This window comes from Ovis aries, chromosome 16 (genome assembly GCF_016772045.2).
Source record: "Ovis aries strain OAR_USU_Benz2616 breed Rambouillet chromosome 16, ARS-UI_Ramb_v3.0, whole genome shotgun sequence".
Taxonomy (NCBI): domain Eukaryota; kingdom Metazoa; phylum Chordata; class Mammalia; order Artiodactyla; family Bovidae; genus Ovis; species Ovis aries.
The window spans coordinates 42181283-42194787 of NC_056069.1; the positions used below are offsets into that span (position 1 = coordinate 42181283).

Sequence of the window (13505 nt, forward strand, 5' to 3'; positions counted from 1 at the left end):
CCGCCTGCTGTGCACTCCTTACTCACCTTCTGGCTCTCTGATTCGTCCTTTGTGGCTTTTATCTCATCTATTCATTCTAGTGTAGATTTTCCTCCAGCTTTTGTCCTTGGTATCCTCTCCTCAGTCCATTCAGTCAAGGTGGCTTATTTTAACATAGCATTAATCATATTGTTAGTATTATTGTTAATGTTTATTTTGTTTGGAAAATGCATTCAAAACATTTTCTTTTGTATATCTGCATATTTTATTTCTTTTTGTCTTTATTTTTTTATTTTGTTTTTTGGCCGTACCACATAGCATGTGGGATCCTAGTTCCCTGACCAGGAATGGAACCTGTGGCCCTCTTACCATCTTCACTCCCCCAACCCCTTGCAGTGGAAGTATGGAGTCTTAACTACTAGACCGCCAGGGAAGTCCCCTGGTTTCATTTTATTGAGAGGTCCTTTTTTTTTTTTTTTTATTTTGTAATGGAGCTTTAATGGTAAACTTATGAGAAAATGGTATTAGAGTGAGTTTGTTGAAAAGCCTTTCCTTTCTGTGTCTATCTGCCTCTAGGAATTTTATGACCAAACAAATCTCTAAGAGAATGTGGACATTTATTTTAAAATCATCTTAAAGAAAAATCCTGTGTCAGGTATTTACTTTGTGGGATTTCAACTCTCACAAAATGTTTCTTATAACTATGCAGGGATGACACTCAGGTTGTTGTAAAGAAAAAGATTTCTTGGCTTATTTTTAAACAGAATTGACTTTTTCATTAGACTTTCTTTGAAACTATTCTTACTTAAAAAAAAAAACTCAGAAGGATACAGAAAAATGCCTTTTTCTGTATAAAATGCAGTTTGTTATTGGATGGCAAATTATGGTTGATTCGTTTTTCACAATATGACTTCACTAAAAATCTTTAGAAAATGGTGAGTTCAAAATGGTGTGTCCATTTTGATGTATATTTTCATTTTTTTCCCTTCATAACTTTTTTACATGCTAGTCATCATACTGATACATGTTTTGCATCCTAATTTTTAGTAATTCATCCAGTAGATGGATATTTTTTAAAGACCATGATACATAGTACCAAATTTCTTATCAAAAGAATCCCATCAGTTTATGCCGCTGTAAAAAATGAATTATTAGTCTCCTTCACATTTTGGATTTTGTTTATTTGCTTCTTTCCTCCATGAGGCTGAGGCGTTAACTGTCTGTCTTGTATCAGTACTAACATATTCCTTGGCACATAGCAGGGGCTCAGTAAATACTTGTTTACAGACTTTATTTAATCAGTCATAAGAGTGCCTTAGTTAAATATTCATATATTTTGTTATTAATGAAAGTGAATGTGGTTTTCACTCATTCTTTGGTATTGTCTCTCATTTTTGAAAAATAAACCTTTGATTGAAGTAGAACACAAATACTGAAAAGTGCTCTTGTCATAAGATTCAGTGAATTTTCACCAAGTGAATATGACTGTGTACCCAGGCCCTCACTCAAGATTACCAGCGTTGAAGAGCCCCTTTCTAGTCAACACTCGACTCCCTAAGGCAACCTCTATTCTGTCTTGAAAATACCATGTATTAGTTTTACCTGTTTTTGAACTATAAAAATTAGAACTGTATATATTTTTTTGTTTCTATCTTCTTCTTTATTTTGTTTTTGAAATACCTGTTATAGTTAACTGTAGATGGCACATTCTCATTGCTGTGTTGTATTACACAGTGTGACTAAATTAAAATGTGTTTAACCTGTCTGTGATTAATGGACATTTGTATATTTTTAGTTTTTGACTCTTTCAGATAGCACACATGTTCACAAACTCTTGTACGTGCCTTTTGATGTGCATATTTATGCTTTCCTGTAGTGGGTATTTACCTAGGAGTGGAAATTCTGGATGTTTTTAAATTTTGCCTTGTAGATACTTTCAAACAGTTTTCCAAAATGATGGTACCTTTTCACTGTCCCGTGTGCAGTATAGATAAGAGTTCAGGTTATTCCACATTTGCACCAACACTTGGCGTTTTTCTTTCTTTTTCAAGTTAGCTAGTCTGATGAGCATCAGAGGTATCACAGTATGGTTTTAATTTTCATTTCTCTAATGACTAATGAAATGGAACACCATTTCATACATAGACCATTTCCTTGTTGACTTTTGTTTTTTCCTTGTTGACTTTTGAAGTGCCTGTTTGAGCCTCTAGTTCATTTTTCTGTTGTCTTATTTGCCTTTTTCTTGTTTATTTGTAGGTATTTTTTACATATACTTATTATACGAGTCTTTTGGCCAATATATGTATTGCCAATACATTCTCTGTGATTGCTTTTTCACCATCTTAATGGTGATTATTTTTTGATGAACAGAAATTCTTAATTTTAATTCTTATTTTTCCTTTTTCCTTAGAGCTTTTTGTCTCTTGTTTGTGAAAACTTTTCCTGCCTCTAGGTCATCAAGATGTTCTCCTATGTTTTCTACAAATTTAGTCCTATAATATGTCTCAAATTTGTTTTTGTAAATAACATAAGATATGGGTCACGATTCATTATTTTCAATATGACATCCAGTTGACTAGCACCATTTATTGAAAACACCATTCTTTCTTGACAAAATTGAAGTGTTACCTTTGCCCTTAATTGTGTCCACTCTGTGTGTGTGTGTGCGCGCGCACACATATAAACAGTACAAAAGTATATGAAGTAAAAAAGTGAACACCAGCTTCTAGACATGTGGGAATCAGTAGGTGCTATAAGTGGTTTGATTTGTATTTATTGTAACCTATATACAGAGAATTATACTTTTTTCTTTAAGTGAGATAACACTAAACATGTTACACAACTTGACCTTTTTACCCAGCTGTTTCAGACATCCTCTATATAAATATGCTGGAGAAGGAAATGGCAACCCACCTGCTCCAGTATACTTGCCTGTAGAATCCCATGGACAGAAGAACCTGACAGGCTACAGTCTGTGGGGTCACAAAAGTTGGACACGACTGAGCGACTAAACTACTACTACTAAAATTCGCATTGGAAAAGGGAATGGCAGCCCACTCCAGTGTTCGTGTCTGGAGAACCCCATGGACAGAGGAGCCTGGCAGGCTGCAGTCCATGGGGTCACAGAGAGTCGGGGACACACACACACACACACACGCACACACACATACATTGTCTTAATTTTTAACACCTGTGTGGCATTCTATAGATGAATAGACATCGGGTTTCTTTCTTTACAGTTCCTGTAGTCAGGAGTATTTTGGAAGTCTCTATTCTGCAACCCCCTCCCCCCACCACCCGCCCACCGCTCTGTAAATACTTCAGGTATAGTCTTATGCATCTATTCTTTTGTGTTTGTGTGTTTTTATAAGGTGTAGTTCTAGAAGTAATTATTTGTTAAGACAGTATGCACATTTTAAATTTGGAAAGAGTTGGCCAAGTTTTCTCTAGAAAGGACATAGTTTGTAGTTCTAACCAGCATTTTTGACACCACCCTTTTCCGATACATCTACCCACACTGGGTTTTACTAGCATCTGATACGTAAAAAGCTATCTCATTGTTATTATTAATATTTGCCTCTTACTTGAACTCCTGTGAGAATGAACAGCTTTTTTATAGTGCTTCAGGTATTTCGTGGTCCTCTTACTCTCATCGGCTTTTTGTTCGTAACAGGTTGAAATACATAGATTGAAAGTTTGTGAGTCATTACAATTTTTCTCTAGTTCCTCAGTGGACCTGCTTTGAAGTCAGCTGTCTCAGTTGCTTTATACAAATTTATCCAAAGTTTAGCTAATAGACTAAACCAAGGATTCTTCAGTGCATGTCAGTTTACCAGAAGTCAAATCACAGAACAACCAGTTTATTTATATCGTAAGAGTTTTCTCAATTTTTGTTCCTTTCCTTATCCCTACCTCCACCTTTAATAGTTAGACAGTTGGTATGAGCTCTCCTAGAGCCAGTTTAAGGTTTTATCTTGATTGTAGCCAGGGCTAGGGCAGGGCATAATTCAAGATAGAAAGGCTGCACTTACAGGAAAGCCTGTTGATTGCTTATATCATTGCTGTTGTACAGCTTTGAGAATCCCAAATCAGTTTTGCAAATCAACTATCTAGCAGATTGATTTTTGGAAATTGTCTCATTTTGGAGAAGTAGTTCCTTTGGCTATGGCTCACAGAGGGCCAGAGAGGAAGAAACTATATCAGAATTCCCAGGAGGGAAGTGTAGTTTGGGAAAAGACATAAATTGATACAGTGTCTTAATGTAGCTTTGTTTTTGGAGAGTTGAGAAAATTCTGTGCTATTAATAAAAGTTTTCAAAACTTAAGATTATATAAAGGTGTCCTGTAGGAATATTTGGGAGACATAATTAATGCAGTTATATAGTTATTCTCAGTGTAGGGAAAGACAGTATTGTATGTTCCTTAAAACTGAGTATTATACTCTTGAGAACTACTCATTTAACCAGTATATTCTTAACACAAATTCCCTAGCAAATTGCCCCTCCTCCCAATAACCATATAAATCATCAAGCAATATAAACTGAGAGAATTAAGTCTCTAAGAAACAGTTTATAAAGTCTGTCAGTTCATTAATGACTGTCCAGATTCATTCCCTGAAACACAAACTCCAGTTCTTCCCGAATAATGAGCCGTTGTCACGGTTCCAGTCCCAGCGCTGGCAGAATTCCTGCTAACCTTAGCTTACCCGCTCTAATTTCTCATTTATATCGGGTCCTATTTATCTCAGCCAATGAGATAAAGATTACTTCCTAGCCCTCAGTGACATAGTTCCATAAATCCCCAACATAAACATGTAGCAAAGCAGACAAACCAAAAGAGCCAATTCATTAACATTAGTACATTCATGGCAGTCTGTGAACAAGTGGCCACATTATTTATCTACTTCAGAAAGTCATCCCACAAATGTTTCTGCAATGTCCTTTTTGCCAGGCTGGGTGTGAGGGATGGAGCTCATGCCCCATGGGCTCTGTGGGACTCTCTAGTTCTGTCTACCTTTCCTTATATTCCTGTAAGGGTTTCACCTCATGTTATCTGTCCTGAGTTTCTACTTTTTCACACCGGTAAATATCTATCTTTTTAGATTTTAGCTGTTTTTTGAAATATTTAACAATTTTCAACATGGGTTTATAGTTTCTCCTTTAGCATTACCTCGCACTTGATGTGTGTATGTTTTAAAAAAATTCTTTCTGGTTCCATGCAGCTATGAATCTCTCCTCCCTCATCAGCACCTTTGTACCCAAACTAGGCAGACGCATTCTCAGAGCACTTGGTGGCCTTCCTCGTTTATCTCGCAGGTACTCTTCTCCTAAATCGGGCAGTGCCCTTGGTTTGCAGGTTTAAGTGTTCCTCCCTCTCAGTAGCTCTTTGATTCTTTTTTATTCTTTTCCCTTTAAATTCAGTGCCCTTAGTCCTTTTCCCATTTATTTGAAGTGTCCTGAAGTTGGCCACTTGTAACCGAGGGGTGGGTTCTAGCACCAATGTGTATAGCTAGAATTACATATCTTTTCTCCTTCCAACCTTCCCAAATAAAATCTGAATGTTCTTCTCTAATCCTTATAGCAAAACAACACTCTGCTCCTCTGATGTATCCTTATAAGCTCACAGTGCTCTTTAGTAATCTTACTGTGTTTTACCCTTTCCTTGGTTCCTAGAATCTCCTCAGTATGGCAGTTCTTCTGAGGGCTAGGTTTCCTTTATCCCTGCTGCTCCTTACATTAACACATGCAAGCGTAAGTCAGTTTGCTCTGGCTTTAGAGATCTCTTGGCCACCTGCTCACTTCAGGCTCCCCCCAGAAGCAGAGATTACCATCGACTCAGATTGACCAAGGAGCATAATGATTTGCTGGGCTCCTTAGCAAAGGGGAAAACATCATTGATTGAGAAAGTCATGTCACATGCAGGCAGATTAAAATGTCTGTTGAGACGGAGTCTGAGAAATATGTCCTTAACCATGGAAGTTTGTTAATCAAAGGTGACTTGTAGTTTTAAGGCAGATGTTTAGTAATGAGGCATGCCATTTTTTTCTGCTGCTGTGAATAATAGTAAGAGTAGACAGAACATGTCCTCATGTAGGTTGATTGTATTTTCTACTTTAGTTACTTCTTTTTTGTTTTGAAGAGACTCAGTGTCTTTAATTAAGAGAAGTCTTTTCAGAATGTTACCTGCAAAGATTCCTTAGGAACCGTTGTGATTAATCATCGTTAGCCAGCTTGCTTCTTAAAGTCCTGGAGCTTATGTTTTTGTTTGTTTGTTTTTTTCCATAATTGTTACATGGGACCATTCATAGTGCCAGGCACAGAATGGTGAAAAACATGCTCCCATCTGAGAGTCACTTCCAGAGAGCTTACTGTGCTTTGCAAAGCTTTGCAAGATCTGGTTTCCCTGCTGCCTCTCTTGCATTCTCCTCCTGGCCTCTTTGCAGTTCCTGGAACACATCAGTCTCACCTTCGGGCTTTGGCTATTTTTTCTACCAGAGACACTCCTCTCCCAGGTAGCCGCATGGAGCTCCTCTGCTTCAAAGACATCTTTCCTGATCACCCTTTTATGTATAGTTGCCCAGTTTGATCCGTTTTCAGAGCCCTCATCTCTGATCTATTATTAAGTAGTTGTTTTTTATTGTTTCTTTCTCTCCTCTGGAATGTAAGAGTTTCAGCTGTTTAGCACTGTGTTTCCTGGGCCAGCTACATAATAGGTGCTGGTAATTATTGAATGAATGAATGTGTATTTAGATTAATAAATGAATGCATTCCTACATACATAGTAGCCATATAGCAGCAATGCCATTTAATTCCAGAGCAGCATCTGAGATAGAAAAACACAAATCAGAAAGAAATTTTGATCCTTACTGTCTTCTGTTTTAGAAGTATAAGCCTAAGATCTTAGCCCATAGCAACTCAAATTAAAATCTTTTATCTTCTTCCATTTTCTAGTATCCTAGATTCCTTGGGTGTCATAAACTCTTCTAGCACAAATAGGACCCCCTCATTTATGCCTGCCTGTCTCCAACATCTTGGTCCCCTTGTTTCTCCATGAAGTGTTTGGCCCTATACTACTGTTTCTAGCGTGTCTTACGACCTTGGGGAGAGCAGTTATTGTTCTCTACACCATCAGGGCTCTTGTCCTTCCTTTGGGTGGGACTAGGCAGAGAAAAGTTGGTTGTACGTACTGGTCAAGAAGCTAATAAACCTGGGGACTTCCTTGGCAGTCCAGTAGTTAAAATTCTGTGATTCCAATGAGGAGGGCGTGAGTTCAGTCCCTGGTCGGGGAACTAAGAACCTGTGTGCTATACACTGTGGCCAAAGAAAAAAACCAAAAACAAAAGCTAAACCTAAAGAGAAGGCAGAAGCCTGTGAACCTGAAATTAATGTGCATATTAGATGAATGGCTTTGCTTCACGAAGTACCAGATTAATTGAGTTTTTCCAAGGTACTTTATTTATGCTCTTTGTTGTTTTTATCCTCTGTGCTTGGTAATATATGCTTCTTTAAGTCTCAGAATACTTGGTATTTTTTCCATGTACTAACTCCATAATGATCTTCATGATATTGGTATAAGCTCTTTAGTTCTGTTTCTCATGGCGGGTGCAGCACATTAACACCAAAAAATTAGACCATAATGCAACAATAGTTTATTGAAAACATCCATAAGTATCTCATAAAAGCTTAGAATTTCCTTAAATCAGTAACGTCAACTTTCATCTGTTATCCTATAAAGACTGATCAAATATTTAAAATATAAGATGGTTCTGTATGTTATAAACCGTGGTTCTTTACACTAGGTGGTTTTAAATTTATTTAGATAGGCACCTTTTTTTTATATTCCTACCTCAGAAATAGAGCCTTTTGTCATTTGTAATGTTGTTGTTGCCATTTTCATAAGGGGATGGTTTATGAGCCCTGTTCATCAGTGAAACAAATGGCTTGCCTATTATTTGGCACCCGGTTAAACAATGGTTTAACGAAGTAAATTCTAAGTTACCTTTTTACAAGCGCTCTTCTCTCGTTGTCTTGTTCTTCCTGATTGGGTAGAGGACTGGCTGTTCATTGAGCACTCTCATTTTTCCCTCTCTCTCCACTGTCACCTGAGATGGAGGAAAAGAAGTGCTGTCTATGCACCAGATCCTCCTTTACTTACTGCGGTGTAGCAAAGCCCTTGTTCCCGAAGAGGAGATTGCCAATATGCTTCAGTGGGAGGAACTTGAGTGGCAGAAATATGCAGAAGAATGCAAAGGCATGATCGTCACCAACCCTGGAGCGGTATGTGCTGGTGTAGACGGTCAGAGACTGAGTTACCTTCCTTTCAGGTTTGAGTGTTTTGTAAAAAATGCTAACAGAATGTTTTTAAAGATTTAAGTACTCGTTGCTTCTTGTCCTTTGAGTAATTTTTTTCCTTTAAATATTTAGTACATAAGAAAAATATTATAATATTGGCATATCTGTAGGCATATATATAGCCATAAGAGTTGCTGGTGGACAGGGAAGCCTGGCGTGCTGCAGTCCATTGGGTCTCAAAGAGTCAGATATGACTGAGCAACTGAACTGAACTGAAGGTGTGAAAGTGAAGTCGCTCATTCGTGTCCAGCTCTTTGTGACCCCAAGGACTGTAGCCTACCAGGCTCCTCCATCCATGGAGTTCTCCAGGCAAGAATACTGGAGTTGGCTGCCATTTCCTTCTTCAGGGGATCCTCCCGACCCAGGGATCGAACCCAGGTCTCCCGCATTGCAGGTAGACGCTTTAACCTCTGAGCCACCAGGGAAGCCCCATTCATCTGCTTAGTAGATTTATTCTACTTATTATGGAGAATTTTGAAGTTTTTAGATTATGTTCAGCTTTAATTTTATTCTGAGTATAAAAGTAATAGATCCTCTCTATAGATAATTAAAAAAAGAGAAAAACAGCCCAAAGAAGAGAAAAATTGCCCATAATTCCATTCTTCAGAGATAATACTATTCACTTTTCTAGTAAGACATATTTCATATTGTTTTGAAACAAAATTGGCATCATACTATTCAATATTAATATTCAGACTTTTTCCTTCTTATCTTCCTCCAGGAACAAGCACAAAGTTATTATTTTTCCTTTGTTTTACGTTTCTTTAGGCATGTAATTTTAAAAAAAGCCACTGTTACTTAATTAACCCCATATTATCAGGCACCTAAGTTGCTTCCAGATTTTTGCTATAGCAAATAATGCTGTATTGAATTTGTGTATGTGTGACTAACATGTTTTCCGTATGTATGTATTTCTGTTTGAATGTGTCCATTTAATTCCTTGAAGTATGTACATTTTTAAAGCTTTTGATACTTTATAAATTACCTTCAAGAGGGTTGTAAAATTCACACTCTGACCATTTCTTCATACTGTTTATACTAGTTTAACAAGAAACTGTCAATTTGGTAGGGGAAAAAATAGATACTATTTAGCTCAGTTTTCTTTTTATTTTGGTTTCTAGCAAAACTTGATATTTTAAATGTTGATCTTTAAAGTTTTTCTTCTGTTAATGGTTTATTGACATCCTTTGTCTAATTTTTATTAATGTTTTTTAAATTTATTCCTTTAAATTTTGCTTCTCATGTCCATTTTTAAAGTTAAAACATAAAAATCAAAAGATAATTAATAGATAGCTTGTTTTTTTTCTGATAAAGAGCACGCTGTTTTATTACTAAATTTTTTTCCTCTAAAATATGTTATCATTTCATAAAATAGTTATATATTGGCATCTTATCTGTATAAAGTTTTGCAAAAGTGAAGAATTAAAATACTACTATGTAAGGAAATAGAGTAATCTATTTAAACAAAGCTGTTGTTTTAGAAAGGCTGCCAAATTGCTTAATAGCCTTGATTCATAAAAATAAAAACTCTAAATCAACTTTTTGTAGCATGACAGTAACATCTGCACAAACAAAATGTTGCTATTTGCAAATCAGACATTCCAGCTAATGCTGATTATTTTAAACAAATCTAGAAAGTGAAAGTGTTTAATAAAAATGTCTTTAAACATGAAACTTGTTTAACACTAAAAAAGTTATACAATTTGTACTATTATATTGCTAAGCCAAACAGATAGAGTAAAAGAAATATACAAAATCGTAGCACTATGAGAGTGTGACTGTGGATTTACTCTTTCTTATTTTAAACAGTTGCATGAATTTACATTTTTCTGTTAGTTTTATAGTTGGGTCAGAGGACTGAGTAGGGGTGATGGTGGTGGGAGACATCCTTTTTACCTTGGTGGGTCAGCTTGAAGAATCATAATTTACTGTGGAAGCACTTTTACCTTGAGACTCCCTTCTATGGCATGGTTAAAATTTCCTGAACTCCTAGGATCAGTTGGAGAGCTTTTGAAAATATAAGAATGCCCTGATGGACCCCATCCCATATACTCCAGGTAACGGGGCTCAATGACCTGTAGTCAAAAAAACTCCCCAGTTGCTTCTGGTTTACTCCTTGCTCATTTTTGAGCCAGTGGCATAGAGAATATTTACTCCATTGCCATGATCATCATTCAGCTCAGTTGTTGAGGAACTACTACGTGAGCCAGGTGCTACTGAAGTATATAGATTATATATGATGCTTGTCCAGCTGCAGACTTACAGCATATCCATATGAAAGGAGTCTGTGATGAATTATTGAATCAGTGGACCAATCTCTGAAAAAGCCAGTCAGGAAAGCTTGTAGTGTTTGGTGAGATCACTAGGCCAGGCTCCCAGGGATGCTTCGTAAACACTACTGTGGTCTTTAAATAATCAAGGAATTGTATAAATCATTGGCACATTTGAATGAACATTCTTGAGTTGGTGTATGACCAGTTTTGAAGATAATGAGGAAACCACAGGTTAGTCAGGGTGAAAGGTTTATGCTGGAAAGTAATTGGAAATAAGAAAGTTAGGTTTGGGTGCCAAGCTTTGGGACATGTTTAAGGTAGTTTTTGTTTGTTTGTTTGTTTTTTAGTATTTGCTATTTAGTCTTAGTGCAGAGGAGAAAAGTGTCCTGAAAACTCAGTATCATGAAACATTCTTTCATTATATCCTGTTGAGAATAGGACAGAATAGACATGGCGCCATATTTTGTCCTATGAAGTGCTTGCTTTGAAAGATTGCCCAGTGATAAGGATATTGGGGAATTTATTAAAAATTTCAAATCATCATGGTCCCATTAAGTACTTTATTGCTGCAGAATTTAAAATTAATCTCCCTCCCCAGGTACTTTGCCTCTGCTACGGAACACTTTAGCCATTGGTGAGAATGTATTTTATTCTAATATAAAAATAGTATGATGGATACTGTAGGGTGTGGCCAAGTCTAGATCTTACTTCATCCCCTGTCCGCCTATAAATAAGAAATAGTACAGATATTTTAAAGGGCTTCCCTGGTGACTCAGGTGGTTAAGAATCTTCCTGCAGTGCAGATCCTGGGGTCGAGAGGATACCCTGGAGAAGGGAATGGCTACCCTCTCCACTATTCTTTCCTGGAGAATTCCATGGACAGAGGAGCCTAGCGGGCTACGGCCCATGAGGTTGGAAAGAATTGGACATGACTGAGTGACTGAGTGCGTGCGCGCATGCACACACACACACACATACACACACACACAAATATTTTAAATCACTATATCCTCTGTTGATACTATGCATGCTAAGTCACTTCAGTTGTGTCCGACTCTTTGTGACCCTCTGAACATGCAGCCCACCAGTCTCCTCTGTCCATGAGATTCTCCAGGCAAGAGTACTGGCATGGATTGCTCTGCTTTCCTTCAGGGGATTTTCCCGACACAGGGATCAAACCTGTGTCTCTTGCATCTCCTGCATTAACAGGCGAGTTCTTTACCACTAGGGCCACCTGGGAAACCTTGATACTATAGCATGGAGCCAAAGAGAAGCCCAGCATAATCTGGTCTGTGGCGACTGCAGAGGCAGGAAGAGACTTTAATTGTGGTTCTGGTAGGCAGAAGAGCGTGAAAGAACATCAGAGTGTTTTGACTCAGAGGAGTCTTTTTGACCTAGTTATTAATTTTGAGAGCAAAGATCAATTTTTCAAGATACTAGTAAAATTTTGATTGTTAAATGACATTTAAATATTCTTTGAAGTCTAAGGTTGTTTGTTTGTTTGTTTCACTAATGTGGATGAATTTGCACAAATCTTTTTATTGAATAGTTGGTCACCTACTTGGACTATCGTTGTGGGTAGGGCGACCAGCTTGTCCCAGTTGCTGAGGGCTTTCCCAGTTTTAGCATTGTGTCTTGGACAAACCAGGCCAGACTGTTAAGTCATAGTTGTTGGGCATTACTGGGCAATACAGTGAAGCTTATTAGCTTCCATGGGGATCAATTCTGTAGCCTCTAGCTCTGAAGCAACTGGGCCACACACCCCTACAATCTTCTAGTCAGAATTTAGCTTCTAATTAGGGACTGCCCTGAGTGTTCAGTATAAGCAAGGAGTTGCTAAAACATACTCTCCACGATTTTACCATCTTTTCACAAACTTAAGTATTCAGGATGAAAGCTGTTTTACAAATGGATCCTCATACTTTAGTAACTTAAGAAGGAACCAAGCTGTTCACTTCTTTTTTTTTTTTTTTTTAAATTAGACTTGGAAAAGAAACTTATGAAAATTGAGTCTTCTCTTATTAAAATTTAAGAATGGCCTCCATGGACATAATAAGAGAAGCTTAATTATTTGGTCTTTGTACCACCATACCTTTTCATTTAAAGGTACAGAATTAAAGGAATACACAACGTACACAGAGAATTAATGGGGAAAAAAATTATATAGAGGCGTCTGTCTGTGCCTGCTGAATAGAAATAAGCTTTCCATTTGAAATGTGCAGTTAAAGCAGAATAAGCCAGCGTGTCTCTTTTGCTCATGTGGAATACTCCCTCTGTGCCTCTGGAGAGGTTAAGGAAAAGTTATATGTGACTAGGTGTCCTTTCAAAAGTTTAATTTTTAAAGGTTTCTATGTGGATGGCAGAAAAGGACAGAATCGTCGTTCATTATGCCGAATGGCACAGACTCATTTACAGGGGTGACATTATAGTTTTTATATAGTGTAGTTGCTATGATTAAAGGTTTTTAATGACATTTTTTTCCCTTTGGGGATGAGGCTTTCCTAGGGAAAAATCCGATTAATTTCTTCCCTACTTAGATTAAAGTCAATACTTAAAGACTTCTTAAGGGAATAAATGGCTTTGATTTCTCTTTCTTTAGAAACCAAGCTCTGTCCGCATCGATCAACTGGATCGTGAACAGTTCAACCCTGATGTGATTACTTTTCCGATTATCGTTCACTTTGGGATACGCCCTGCACAGTTGAGTTATGCTGGAGACCCACAGTAAGATATTTCTCGGTGTTTGTCTTAGCCAATTTCACCTTCTACCAACAGCTGAAATTAGCAGGGAATCCTCTTTAGTGGATTTTTTTCTTTTTAAAAATTAAGATCTGAAATGAGCCATGTTTCCAAGTTTAGGTTACCAAATGAAACAAGTTATGGTGACTCCTGAAGAATTATTT

At 37.3% G+C, this 13505-nt stretch overlaps 1 protein-coding gene across 4 annotated transcripts in view; it reads left to right on the top strand.

Annotated features, from left to right (window-relative positions):
• DROSHA (drosha ribonuclease III) overlaps nucleotides 1-13505 on the top strand; it is a 119502-nt gene that overhangs the window by 48587 nt on the left and 57410 nt on the right. For 2 of the 4 annotated variants that reach the window (XM_042233908.2, XM_012097132.4), the window contains 2 exons: nucleotides 8085-8254; nucleotides 13202-13326. In XM_042233908.2, coding sequence (XP_042089842.1) covers nucleotides 8085-8254; nucleotides 13202-13326 — 295 coding nt within the window. The remainder of the gene's footprint in view (nucleotides 1-8084; nucleotides 8255-13201; nucleotides 13327-13505) is intronic. The other 2 variants (XM_042233910.2, XM_060400559.1) reach the window with 1 other exon arrangement.